At 40.7% G+C, this 14,786-nt stretch overlaps 1 protein-coding gene and 1 long non-coding RNA gene across 2 annotated transcripts in view; one reads left to right on the top strand and one right to left on the bottom strand.

The window, feature by feature from the left end:
• Positions 1-14,250, top strand: part of EBF2 (EBF transcription factor 2) — a 204,324-nt gene extending 190,074 nt beyond the window's left edge. Inside the window, exons 15-16 of the mRNA XM_001108135.5 lie at positions 5,177-5,344; positions 11,350-14,250. Coding sequence (XP_001108135.1) covers positions 5,177-5,344; positions 11,350-11,381 — 200 coding nt within the window. The 3' untranslated portion in view covers positions 11,382-14,250. The remainder of the gene's footprint in view (positions 1-5,176; positions 5,345-11,349) is intronic.
• On the bottom strand, positions 6,028-11,008 carry LOC106999711 (uncharacterized). Its single transcript, XR_001446604.3, has 3 exons — positions 10,892-11,008; positions 8,504-8,567; positions 6,028-6,140 (listed from the first exon to the last, which is right to left on the bottom strand). It is a non-coding gene; the product is annotated as an uncharacterized LOC106999711 (long non-coding RNA).
• Positions 14,251-14,786: the final 536 nt, after the last annotated feature.

The following is a 14,786-nucleotide window of genomic DNA, read 5'->3' as shown; positions in this document are numbered from 1 at the left end:
GTAGACACAGATCAGGGAAAAGAGGAAGGCAACGTGCCCAACTGGGAGAGAGAAGGAGAGACTGGAGAAGACCTCCTCCCTGTACCTATTGAATCTGGTGTGATGGTTTGCACCTTCACTTTTGGAGGGAGGGTCTGAATGGGTTGCAGGCTAGGAATGAAATTCCAAACAGTGCATTCATTACAATCAAATTCCCCTACTCCACAAAGACTGACTACCCAGTGGAGTTCATTACAATAGCACCTGACCTGTATTTCTAGCCAGCCAAGTCTTTACTTCTCTGGGAAATACAAAAAAAAGAAAAGCCCCGGGGAAAACATTTTGTCAATTCAGTTGCTTGTGTCTGAAAACACAATTCTATGATTTTTTAAAAATGCATCTGATGTGGCTGGGCCATGCCATGGAGCAAATATTTGCCAGAGACTCTAAGATAGAAATAGAGCCAAGCTTCTTGGTCACATTTAACTTGCATGACAGCCAATGCAGAGTATCAGAAACCTGCATCTTTACTGTTTTTGCTCTCACACTACTTCAAAAATGGCCAAACAGATGTTTTTTCAATTTTACATACAAACTTCACTTCCTGGCAGTAGCAGTGTGCCAAGTTCCAGCTCAGTGCAAGTTTTTATGGCTGAATTCTAAACCCCTGACAAAAGGGGGTTATAATGAAATGCTGACAGACCCCTTAGCTCCAAAAAATGCAATGGCTCAATGCAAAGGAGGATATGTGCCCGGTGAGTTCCAGCTGAGACTATGCAAGCCAATCAATCCTTTTACAAAGAAAAGTGGTTTTTCCTTAACTCCCCATGTTCACAGAGATTTCTGGGCCAGACGTACTTGTCTTTACTTTGGCCCCTATCCATAGAGAGATAGATGTCCAGAGAAATTCTCAATTGGAAGTACATGCAATCAACTTTCCTAAAATGGTTCTCTCTGCAGTCCCAAAAGATTGTCTATTTAACAAGCCTGTAACACCCATAGGGACCACTTCTTCCAAAGCAGAATAGCCACCAAGCCTATGCAGAGTTTGGGACAGAATCCATACAGGCAGGAATCCAACCTGTCCTCATAGATTCCTACATTATGTTCAGAGCCTTAGACCATGCTCCGGGGTTCAATTGTTTTATAGTTTCAAAAACAAATATTAAGACATTCTCTATTGTAAAATATTAAATGATTACTACAGAAAATGTAGAACGTATAAAAATAGTTTTTAAAAGAACGCATACTCCCACCATAAGAACAACCTCTTTGAATTCTGATATATTTCTACTTCTTCAGAAAAGAAAAACAAAAGCCTATTAAAATAATAGTATTCTCATTACAGACAACTTGAAAAGCACGTATAGGTAAAAAGGAAGAAAGAAAAATGGCACATTCTGTGTCTACGCGGAGGGAACCATTGTTAATTTTTAAAGGATAGTCTTCCAGTCATGGATAGATACATTTTGAAAATTGCAGTGTCTGCTCTGATGCACAACTAATGAGATTCTGCCATAAGATCAATGAAAGAGAGGGTGGAAGGAAAGCAGTAAAATTACCAAAGTCACAGATATGAAGCTGGGCGCCATAAAATCCTTCAGTGATGCAGACCCAGATCGTAAGAATAGGGAACGGAGATATGAGGAGTGGTGTTTGCTTTTAAAAGTTGACTACAATCATCAGGTGTTTCCCAGGAATGTGAGGATTTATTCATCTCTTGCTTTTTTTTTTTTTTTAATAGGTGGGGTTGTTATTAGAGTAACAGACAACTTTGTTTATAGGCAGTACAGCCTTAAATGAAAGAGAAAAGTTAAAATTATTTGTAAATGCTAATATGTCTATTGCTAAGGATTGTATTATTTATTTCTTCCCAAAGAAATCGAGATTTTCCCTTTTTAAAATGTAATAACCTTTACTGGTTTCTCCTACCATGTATTAAAAGTAACACAAGTTTGTTGTAGAAAATTTTGACGATATGGACAAGTGAAAGCACTACATTTAAGGATATTCATAATCCCATCAGCCAGAGATACCATTGCTAAAATTTTGGGTGTATATCACGTCCTTCTAGACTGTTGCTGCTATTTGCATTTCTAAAAATTAAAGGGGGCTTAATATGTGTTATGCAATTTGTTTTTTTCATCTGAAGGGGTGTATATTTCCATGGGATTAAATATTCTACAGCACTAGTTTTAATATTGGCATAGCATTCTATTGTATACTAAATACAATGTACCCTACTGCAGGACACTTAAGTTATTTTCCAATTTTTCATTATTATAAAAATGCCCTTGGACCTATTATTTTTGGCACAGTCATGACTATCTCCTTGGGATTAATTTCTAGAGATTAAATTAGTGGGTCAAAGGATGTGCACATTTTAAAATACTTTGATATATATTGCCAAAGACCCTCCAGAGAGGTTAATTCTTCTCTCAGAAAAGAAAGAATATTATATGTTTCCCCGCCCTGTTAATTTTTTCTTTTTCTATTTAGTAAGTGGAAAATAAGATCTTGTTACCGTTTTAATTAGCATTTTATTACGAATCAGTTTGATTGTTTCTATATGAGTCTCTCTTGGTCATTTTTATTCCTGATTTTCTTTTTTTGTGTCCCTTGCTTATTTTTCTCTTGGGGCGTTTTTCTTTTTCCAATTAGGAAAACTTATGAGCTATTGAGGATATAAGCATATCTAAATAAGTATTGCAAATATTTTTCTTAATCCGTCATTTGCCTTTTTGTGTTTGTTGCAGAAGTTTTTCATTATGCGGCAAATCTTGTAAACTTCTAACCATCCTAATAGCTTCACTAGCACTGTTACAATTTTGCTTTTAAAAATAACTCTTTAATCTACTTAGATTTATTTTGGTGTTCAACAGGAGAAAGTACTCTAAACTTAGTGTTCAAATGGTTAGTGTATTTTTCTATGCATTTATTTTCCTACTAATATGAAATGTCACCTTTATTAATTCCCGTCTATACCCAGGTCTGTTTCTGAACTCTGTTTTGCTGTAAAGATTTGTCTGCCTATTTCTGTGCTAGTACAATGCTGATTTCACTGATGAAGATAAGTGCCTCTTACTACTTAAAAAAAATTTTTAAACAAAACTTCCTGTCTTTTACAGCGTTATTGTTTTTTGAAACAGATAAACATAGTAATTGTGTTTGCTGAAATGCACAAATTAAAATTCCTTTCAGTATTTTTATTATAGTTGCACTGAATTTTAAATTCATTTGAATGCATTTTGGCATTTTTACAAAATTGTAAGAACTATTTAAAACGGACATGTGCTTACTCAACTCTGCAACAATTCCTCCACGTCACTTAGTAAAGCTTGAGGTGTTTCCGCTGCCACTGCAAGGGAACCATTTTTGATCTAATGGGCTCTACTTTCCATTGAAATCTGTTATTAGAAAATAATTATCTGTACTAGTGAGTCACTTGCTGAATATAAATGGAATGGGGTATGTGTGAATGCCTAATTCACATTATACAAACCTCTTCAATGATGATGTCTGAGAGGAGGTTCTGCTGCTGTAGACACCATTTGGGGGACCGTGGTAGAATACGGGCCCCCTAAGTCCCAGCTTTTCTTTGGCCCCTAATTCTGTACCTTAGAGAAAATGAAAAGTTGGGGATTTTTTGCTTGTGGACTTTTTTGTCTTTTGTTTTTCTATTTCACTAATGCCAAACCCAAGGCTAGAAGAGATTTTGCTCAGAACCACGAATAAGACCCACTCCTCATGCTTAACCCTGTGTCCTATCTTCTTATGTGAATTAATTAACCCAACAGTGTTTTTATTCATTTACATATTCAAGTATTACATGAGATTCTTCCAGAACTTTGTTCTCCTTTCCAATTTTTTTTTCTTTTAATTCATATTTGAGGAAAGACAGATGTACTCAGATGCATAGCTCCTTAAATCAAGACTACTTTAAGGATAAGAAGTTTTTAGGGAAAGCTCTCCTTTTGAAGTCTTTGGATTTCAGTTCAGCGATAAAAGACATCATATGGGACTTGTGCTATTTAAGTGTTTATACAGGCAATTGGGTGGACTCGGCCCAAAATATATTTTTATAGGGAGGGAGGGGAAATGAGGGTGGAGTCGTCCATGGACATCAGAACATTTGACCTTCAATTCACCTTGTACTTAGTTGTTCAGTCATAAGTCTCGCCCATGTCCTCACTTTCAAATTTACTTTGAAGGACAATTGGTACATTGAAAACACAAAGCAAGAAATAGCACTGCTGGGCTTGGTCATTAGGCTCCAACAATACTTTTATCAAGTCATGTGACTTGGACAGTTCAGAATCTGGGAATTATACTAACACAAGTGCCTAAAACTATCAGGTGCTATATTTAAGAGTTTTGCCCTTGTGTGCTCTAGTTTACCCCTTTCTTAAGTTGAACATAGAAGGTAAAATTATCATCTTGCATGATGTAACTTGGTGGAGTATCTGACATGAAGAGGTGGGGTACTTCATCGTGTAAATTGCTTTTATTTTTCTTAGAAATTACAACACTTGGCTTTAGTCTTCCCTTAAGTCATTTTAATGTTAATACCACTAATAATGGTGTTTTTTCCTAAACATTATGTCAGGGGAGGCCAACTTGCAGCTATATTTCCCAAGAGCACTGAAAGTACGGGAGAGGGAGACAATTTTCTGAATGTTAATAAACTTTTACATTTAATGAGCACGTGGCCCATAGAGATGGCACTCTCAGAGAAGATGTTAACTCTACAGACCAAACCTCTGGAGCCTTAGGAGTTACCGGGGAAGCACATAGCTCCCAAATAGGACTTTTTTTGTAGGGTGTAAAAGTGATTTCCATTGCTGGGTAGATTTGATGATTTTTCAGGCATGTTTGGCCTCAGTCTTCTCTCTTGCCAAGCTGCTGCTTGTGAATGAAGACCTGTTCCAACATCACTTCCTGAAGCTGCCTTCCCGACTCTCCCAAGCATTGGGTACCTTCCTCTAATAGCATCATTACCATATTAGTTGTTTTATGTGTCTGTTCCTCCCACTGGACAGGGTGGCAATGTTGTCACATTCAACTTTTTTTTTTTTTTCAATCCCTGCAATCTGGAACAATGCCAGGAAACTAACAATTTCTCAATAAAGGTGTGCCAAATATGTGAACTGAAGGAAGATCTTAATTTCTAAACGAGGATTGTGCATTTGCTTTCCAGTCATGTCATCAAGTCCCACCGTCGGGTCTTCCAGCACATCCTCCATCCTCCCATTTTCCTCTTCAGTTTTTCCTGCTGTCAAACAGAAGAGTGCCTTTGCCCCTGTCATCAGGCCCCAAGGCTCCCCTTCACCTGCCTGCTCCAGCGGCAATGGAAATGGATTCAGAGGTAAGCGAGGGTTCTATTTTGGGGTTATACATGACACAATGTACCACAGGGTTGGCAAAGTAAGAGCAAACAGGACATCGTTGTATAGCTCAAGCTGTTTACCTGCAAAGAGATGCTTTGCTGTTCTCATCATGGGATATAAATGGCTTATACAGTCAGGCAAGCGCTCCATCTAAAAGCAAGATGGAGCCAAGCATGGTGGCTCATGCCTGTAATCCCAGCACTTTGGGAGGCTAAAGCAGGCGGATCACTTGGAGGTCAGGAGTTTGAGACCAGCCTGGCCAACATGGTAAAACCCTGTGTCTACTTAAAATACAAAAATTAGCTGGGTGTGGTTGTGGGTGCCTGTAATCCTAGCTACTTGAGAGGCTGAGGCAGGAGAATCACTTGAACCGGGGAGGTGGAGGTTGCAGTGAGCCGAGATCACGCCATTGCACTCCAGCCTGGGCAACAAGAGCAAAACTCACTCCATCTCAAAAAATAATAAAAGTTTTTTAAAAAGCAAGATCGGGGAAAACAGACATCAGCAAACTCTGCAGGCAATGGAATTAACCATGGTAGAGCCATACATACAATTGAGGAGTGTCTGGACTTCCCAGCCCTATGCTGTCCACAGGGCCATTCTGCTACCTCTCAGAAAATGCCCAGTCACCCCATGGGATACCACGTGGTGCTTTCTGCTTACCTAATCCGCTTGCCATCACGGCCTCTTGGCACACATGGACAGGAGCCAGCAGGAGCAACCAACAAGTTCCGAGAATTCTGGTTACATGCAAGTCAAATTGATAGCAGGTGCCTGATTAGGCGGTTGTGGAGAATAGAAAGAAAAGACATACCGTTTCTAAGAACAAAAATTATCCATCCATCAAACCCATTTTTGAGCAATGTTCTAAAATATAATATGGCATGATATAACACAAATGTGATGAATATATGAAAATCAAATCATCTCATCATGGATTGGGGGCAGCCGACAGCAAAAGAACAAATTGGAAACTGCTGAGGACTGGGGCTCACCGGCAACCCACATTATTTTTAGGCTGCTCCTCTCGTGTCTTGGCAAGAAAATATTTACAACAAGTAGGGTTGGGTAAAACGAAAAAGGGAAGAGGTTTCATTAACCCCTCATGGATCAAAGGCTGTGAGGTCAGCAGTGCTTTATGGGGAACTTTGGATGGGCTGCATTGTCCTTGGGATGGCATCTGCCTGGTGGTTTGATGATAGAGTGGAGTGTGGGCTCTTAATTCTTTTGGGACACCTGTGAGAGGTCATTCTCTTGTGGCTGAGCAGAGCTCTGGGAGGTACGTTAGGTTCCTGAGCCATCCAAACACTGGAAATGGTGGTGTCTTCTGGAAGGCAAGTGACTCGACCGAGAAACTGTCAAAGCTAGAATGGAAAACCCAGCACTCAGAAACATTGTTGAAAATTATTTTACTTCTAACTAGATGAAGCAGCTGGGTCTATATGCCACCCAATGTGTGGGTAGCTGGAAACATCTGGAAATTTCATGGATTTTTTTGGCAGGGATTTTCACCCAGATGTCTAATTCATAGAGAAATAGGCTGAGCCTGTATCTAAGTGTCTCCACCTGCCCCGTCTTTCATCAAAGACCAGTGGTTTCCATCCCATCCTTAGGGGATGTGCCCAGAGTTTCTCCATGATGCCTTCATCTCCAGACAGGGAAATGAAGATGATAGCTGAATATTCACTGTACTTTCCTTCCTCTTCCCCGTGACCTCTTCAGTGTTGATGTTTCTTTTTAAGTTCTCTGGTTTTATTCATTGACCTTAACCCGAGTAGAGGCCCAGCAAGTCTTACTGGCAAAATGCAGATTGAGACAGACCAAGGAGGGGTGCAGGCTTTCCTCCGCATTGGACGGGAGGAAGACAGGATGGATGTGGCCCTTTCCTCATTCCTGGCCACTTAACACATAGGTTCAGTTTTACTTAAAGGAAAAAAGGATACTTGACTTCCACCTGTCACCCTTTCCCCACCTCCTCTCTCAATGTGGAGCTGGTTGTCTCAGATCTTCTGTTTTACCCGGCTCTCAGCCTACGGTGTGGCCAGGACAAGTTTCTTACAGACTCCAGGGCCTGTCATCCCCACCCCACCTCTTGCTGCATGCCCACGTCTCCTGTGGTGTTACTGAAGTCAGGTTTGAGTCAGCCCAAAGAGCTGGAAGGAAACCTTGCTTGGTCTTAGTGAGGTTCCCTCTGAGGGCAGCTGCAGCAGAAACAGAAGACCCTCTCCAGGGTCCCCAGCCACACAAACTTCTGGTCACCACCCCTCAGGGTGCTCGGGCTGAGCGGCACGTTCCTGATAGGTTTATAGGAGCAGTGAATTGGTGAGTTGCATGTAGGCACAGGCTCTAGGCTCTAGCTTCATTTCTAGAGTCATTGCAAAGTTCCAAACCTCATTTGAATCCTTCAGTTCCCTCCACATTCCTCTGGTGATTTGAACCTTTAAAAGAAGAAGGGGCCAGGTGTGGTGGCACACACCTATAGTCCCAGGTACTTGGGAGGCTGAGGCAGGAGGATTGCTTGAGCCCAGACTGTGCAACATAGTGAGACCCCATCTCCAAAAGATTTTTTTAAAAAAGTTTTTATAGGTTTTTTTTAAAAAAAGAAATTAATTTTGGGGGTACAGATGGTTTTTGATTACATGGATAAATTCTTTAGTGGTGATTTGAAATTTCGGTGTACCAGTTGCCTTAGCAGTATACACCGTAGCCCATATGTAGTCTTTTTAAAATTTTGGAGTAGGTTGGGGAGGAGAAAAATAGAAGCACCTGTCGATTTAGGGCAGTAGCCTAAAAAGGAATTGCAAAAAAAACTATGAAAATATCAAGTGAGGTATGGAGAAATAACAGAATCCTGAGGACAACCTCAAAGAGGATTAGCCACGGGAAGAGCGCCGGCCACAATCTCACCAGTCGTGTGTTGAGTTCTAGTTCAGCTCTTTCCAGGCTGTGTCAATCTGTGCATGCCCTTATCCTCTCAGAGCCTCAGTTTCCCAGTCTGTTAAATAGAAAATCGACAGCTATCCCCAAAGGTTGTTGCGGACTAATTTGTGTAAAGAACTAGGCAAGGTAACAGATATTTCCTACAGCCTGGCTGAGAGGAGGCGAGGGTTCACAAAGGATGCCCTCAGAGACCTTACCTTCTGCTCTTCCTCATTTTAGACCAGGTACGTGGAAGCTCAGTGTCCAGCATTGTGAAGTTCCCTTGAGTAGAGAGAGGGAGGAAATGAAGCTGACATTTAATGCACAGTCACTGAACAACAACAACAAAAATCCTGGGATCTCAGAGGCCTGCTGGGCAGGGAGCTCCATCTCTTTAGAGATACAGTGGGAGGGTGACAATGTGGGCTGAGTGCCTGGGTGATCGCAGGCTGGGGAGGAGCCCTTCTCTAGACTTCATTGCCTGCAAAGGCATGTGCCGCCCACACTCTCTGAGGCTTGCTAACTATCCTGAGCACTACAGGCAAGGTGCCGAACTGAGTGCTTTAAGAGAATTATGTCTAAGTCATGCCATTATCACCATTCTTAGTTAAGCAGTTTACCCAAGGCCACACAGGAAGAGTCTGATGACTTGAACCCAGACATGTGGACTCCAGAGCTTGTGCTCTGGCAGCCCACTGTGTCTCCAGGGACAATGAGAGTGAAATTCTTATCTTTACCCTATACCCATACCTACTTTCCACCTGGTTCAAAGGGAGATAATTGCTTTCTGTCTGTTGGCTATGGTTTCTACAAGCAAAAAGTCAGAGTCCCCACCTAGCAGACATCAAGCCTACCCAGTCTGGATGTCGGACTAGGAGGAAGGGATATATCTCAAATCTGTTCTTCTCTGTCATTCAGGGCATCTTGTTCTTTGAGCACCTCTGCTGTTCCATGAGCCCCTTTGGTATCTCTCTGAGCACGCAGAAAAGGAAGGGGCTGAGGATTTTTCTTTTTGAGACAGGGTCTCACTCTGTCACACAGGTTGTAGCACAGTGGTGCCATCATGGCTCACTGCAGGCTTGACCTCCTGGGCTCAATAAGAGATTCTCTTACCTCAGCTTCCTGAGTAGCTGAGACTATAGGCATGTACTACCATGCCTGGCTAAGTTTTGTATTTTTTGCAGAGATGGGTTTTCGTCATGTTGCTCAGACTGGTCTTGAACTCCTGGGCTCAAGTGATCCTCCCACCTCAGCCTCCTAAAGAGCTGGGATTACAGGTATCAGCCACCGTGCCGAGTCAGGAGTTTTAAATATAATAGACAAATTGAAGTTCAGAATGTGACTCAGAATTCCATGCCAGAGAGCTCCACATACAGCATGGTTCCACCTACCTCATTTATCAGCTGCTTCCAGTTGATGAGTATAGATTGTCGAGATAATATTACACACTATGTGTCTGATTCCTTTTCCAGCTCCCTCCAGGAAAAAAAAAAAAAAAACCCTCCTACACTCTGGGATAATTACTAGGGTTGCTATATCTCTAAGTCATCAGGGAGTGTCCAGAATTGAACCGCCTTTATTGAAAAGTTACATTGATTCAATATATAGTAATACAGGCAAAAATAATTAAGGCTTTGCTAGCTGTGTAAGACCTTAATCCAGATCTCACAAACATTCAATAAAGGCTGTATGGGCAGGGAAATAGACGGCTGACAATTTTGCCCGAGAGGACTAGCTGATGTGGAAAAAAGGGGCAGAGAAAGAGATGGAAGCATTGAGAAAAGCAGAGAGAATTTCAGCCATTTGCTTGGAAGCTTAGTAAGCAACACTCAGCAAAATGCTTCTATTATATTGACTAATTCCTTAGATGCAATGTAGATAGTAAAATGCAAAGGATCAAATTCTAGATATGATTTTAAAGGTTCTGATGCAAGGAAACTACTCTGCCATTTTCCAAGAATGTGAAAATCCCATGGGCTTATCCTCTGAAAGCCAAGGCTGGCGGAATACATTTTGCTGTGGGATTTTTCCACATTGTGCTGGTGCTGCTTTATTTGCCACATCTAGGGAAACCCTGGGAAGTGATTCCACCCAGAGAGGCATTGTCTGAATCCTCTTGGCCCAATGGAGGGAGAAAGAATTGGATTACTCCATTTATATAGGGTGATGAAGAGTAGGAACTGGGGGCTGAGCATGGTGGCTCATGCCTGTAATCCCAACATTTTGGGAGGCTGAGGTGGGTGAATCACCTGAGGCCAGGAGTTCAAGACCAACCTGGCCAACATGGCAAAACCCCATTCTCTACTAAAAATACAAAAATTCGCCAGGCGTGGTGGCTTGCACCTATAGTCCCAGCTACTCAGGAGGCGGAGGCTGAGGCAGGAGAATCACTTGAACCCGGGAGGTTTCAGTGAGCTGAGATGGCCCCGCTGCACTCCAGCCTGGGTGACAGAACAAGATTTCACCTCAGAAAAGAAGAGTGGGAATTAAGGAACTAAATGAAGTCTTCTATTCCAGTAATCAGCATTCATTTGCAATGAGCATCAGACATGAGCAGTGAGCACCAAAGGAAGATGAGCTAATTTAAAAAAAAAAAATGCACTCACCAAAGAAGTGAAGGGTAGATAAAAAGCTTGATTTGTAATCAACGATGCCCTGGTAAATCAACAGGCTCAGCACCTGGAAGTTCCTTTCCTGTTCCACCTAAGTGATTTGGAGGAATATAATCTGGAAGTTATTTTAGTCGAATAAAAAAATATATCATGCATATATTACAGTTTAGTTTACATGTTTACATCTGTTGTCTCATTTATACAACCCATTAATATAAAACAAAACCAGGCAAAACTTCATCAAGGTTTCCTTGTACTTCAGTGATTCCATAAGGCTTCAGTGCCTTTAATGGGCTGTCTGCTAGGAGAACGGTCCTCATATCAGCTGAGGGCACTGTGTCCTTGAATGGCATCAGACTCTATCATTCCCATCCCCTGCCCCTCACTCTGTGTCATAGCCTTGAACATAAAAAGTCCCCAAGTCTCATTCCTGTGCCACTCTTTCCTTGCAGCCATGACCGGACTTGTTGTACCCCCGATGTAAAGAAGAACTGCTTTCTTATAGCACAAAACTACTTACTCTGATGGACCAATAATGAAGAAAGCGCTATGAGCTCTTACGGGGGTGTAGTGGTGCCCCCACATGAACACGATGGACACCCTTGGGTCTGCAAGGAGCCGGCATCTTACTTGGTCCCACGTCCTCCTATAGCTCTGACGGTGGCTACACAAACTGACCCTCTTGGGGACAAGGACAAAAGGTGTCATTGACGTAGTCAGTGCTAAGAGCAGAAATGCAATTCTTTGTTACGAACATTATGAAAACCACCTTCCTATGTTTGTAAAATATTTAAGAAAAAATTGGCAAACAATTAATGCTTAATATTTTGGATACTATTTGTTTTTCTTTGTAGGAAAAAAAAAGTTGAAAGTTTCTATTTTCTATGAAGCCTTTCAGATACCAATTTAGTTTATGCAGAAAAAAATTGAACGAAACAGGGTACCAGCATGGAAGACTTTCTCAAAACGCAACCTGAATTGAATGACGAAATGTTGTATGTGTGTTTGCTTATAGCTTAATCTCTAAAAAAAAAATGAACAAAAAAAGGGAAAAATTTTAAAATGTTTTACAATTATTTAAATAAATAAACGTGTAACTTATTGTAAGTAGAGGTAGAAATTAAGACCTTTTTTTTGGAAGAGAGAGGGATTTCTCTTCCTGATGTAAAATGAAAATGATGCAAACATGTAGTAACAAGTTTTAAAGGTGTGTGATTATTACTGCAGTTACTTACTAGACTCTTATCCCTTGTCCTGCACCCCCTCCTTTTCCATCATTTTATTGACCCAAGGGCAAGAACATGTAGAATCCCACAGAACAACCTAATGCAGAAACAGAGACTCTAGCACATGCACACACAAATACTCCAACCCATCAATTCATTCCCAGTTCTGTCTGATTTCTAAATAGTCCACACTCTGTGAATATTTTTTAAAAATTCATATTATTAGTTTTCAACATTCTCTCCTGAGCAATTCAGAGAATTCCTATCTTTCAGTGTGTCTCAGGCTTTCAGCATCCCAAGGAAAGAAGCGTCTCACCTTCTAGCAGAGCCAAAACCACAGACTTTCTTAACCAAGGGACCCTTTGGGAATTCCTCACCAGAACCCCACCACTCCCTCCTCTTTGGGTGCCTGGTTCAGTACAGAGGTACACAGCCCCATAGAACTTCAGAAACAGGGTTTGGAGAAGATAACTGTGTTTGATGGACTGTTTAGAGTCAGTCTTAGAACATCCAAGTCCTTTTCTAAATTTCCTCTTTTATGGCATGAAAGTCTCTTGAAAAACAGCTATCCCACTCAACACTGTTTCTAGTCAAGAATGACATGGGATGTGCGAGAGGGATATTAAAAGCCCTAATTCCCTCTTCTGATGTTCAAAGAAAGGCAAGACCAGATTCTTGGGACATCCAGAGATTAGGAACGTCGGTGTTCTATGCAGCACAGTTACCCAGCCCTTTGATGGGCTCTTCATAGCTCTTAGAAAGGAAGAACCTTGCCTTAGCTGCTAACAGTGGTTGATTCTTGAAAGCCTGTGTGATCCTAGAGACACATCCAGGCATATTTGGATTGCCAATAAGGATGTCACTTGTTTCCACACTGGGGTTCTCCTTATTGACTCCTGAGCACCACAGTAGTCTATACACAGACTTAGTTTGGGGATCTTAGTTGGGACTTCAGCGTTAGAAATAGATGCAGCACTCATGGAAAAACATCATGAGTGCATCTGAGCCACTTTTAGATTACTTCATTAATTCTGCATACCTTCTCTTTGACCCATTGAGGCAGGCCCACACCTATCCAGCCCCAACTGTCTTATTTGCCTTTAACCCATTCTGGAATTACCCAATATGACTTATACTATTTCTATGCACATGAGAATTCAAGGTTTTAGAAACCTGGCATGCTTATAAGTACTGCTGACAGTCCCTCATAGTCAGGGCTTAATGCGCCAAAATACACGGAAACATAAGAGAAAAAGTCCCCCAGTGAGAAACCTGATTGATGGAAGGGGAAGAATGTGTGGAATACGAACGTTACCTTCCAAAAGTGAAGGCAGAGCAAAATTAAGCATGTTTAGCCCTGGATTTGAGCCAATCCAACATAAGGAAATTTTTTTTTTTAAAGTAGCATTGCTTTTAGAACCTGTGAATTTTCCTCTTGCATGAAGATGAGTGCAGTACTGTCTTCAAAATGATTGTAGAATTTGTTGGTAGCTTTACACCGAAAGATGCGTGTAACTAAATACCAGACATTCTTGACCATTCAGCTAGAACTCTGGCAGCAACAGAGCTATTTAATTGTACAAATGTGTGTAAGGATTATTTTTAGTGTACTAATAAATTAAAAACAAAGCTACCCTGTCCTTGTTAGTCATTGCTATTCAATCATTCCAGTCCCAAGTTATTTTTGTGCCACTTGGAATACGAGTATTTCTATTGGTAACTAGAAACTCTATCCTATGTTTGTAAGAGGAGCTGTGTAAGATTTTTTTCATTTAAAGGGACAATTTACTTCATTATTTATCTCATTCTTTTGTTATAGCATTGTAATTCTTCTCAGTTTTTCTTTGCACATTTCAATATGCATGGTTTAAAAACCATTAACTTCTCTACCTTTTGTACAGTAAGGTTTCATTTCAAACTGTATAGTTTCATTTTATTGTTTTGCTTTGTCAGTTATATACAGTATAAAGTTGCTATGCACAGAGCTTTTTGTAAAGACAGCTTTTTTGTTTACTGTTTTTAATGGTCTTACTTAAAGAATATCTTGTTTGTAAAATGAATATGTCTACTTCAGTTTTAAACTTTAAATTATCCTAACAAAAAAATAAAATTTTTGTACTGTAAAAATGAGTGGACCTTTGCTTTTTCTTTTTTTGGAGTAGTAGTTTGGAATTTGTTCTTAATGTTGGCAATTTTCTCATAACTGCTGGTCCCTGAGTTCTATTTGAGGAACTCTTACTATAGATTTTGTTTAAATGGAATGTGTACTAAGTTATTCCCTTAAAGGAGAGCATATGACTTTTGTTCATTTTTCTGTGTATATTGATATATCCATCTGTTCAAATTCATTCATAAAAATAACCTCAAAACTGAAAGGATCCTGTTTGCTCTGTTGGATTTTGGCTATATAGAATTCCTGAGGCAGGTGGGCAGTCTCCTCTGATTTGAAATTGCTTGTTGAACAAATGTTAAAACTTGAGCTGTCAGACACTTGGTGAAGAATCACAGGCTAGAACACAAAGACTTGACGTCTCTTCTTAAATCATAGGAAAGGAGGGAGATGTATACTCATGGAAGAAAATAATACATAGACGATAGCTCACTCAAGAAGATAGGGCGCAGAGGCTTGGAGAAGACACCCAGACAGAGGGTTGGAGCTGTCA

Source organism: Macaca mulatta, chromosome 8 (genome assembly GCF_049350105.2).
Source record: "Macaca mulatta isolate MMU2019108-1 chromosome 8, T2T-MMU8v2.0, whole genome shotgun sequence".
NCBI lineage: Eukaryota > Metazoa > Chordata > Mammalia > Primates > Cercopithecidae > Macaca > Macaca mulatta.
The sequence above is the reverse complement of the archived record's forward strand: the minus strand, read 5'-3'. Positions and strand labels throughout refer to the sequence as shown.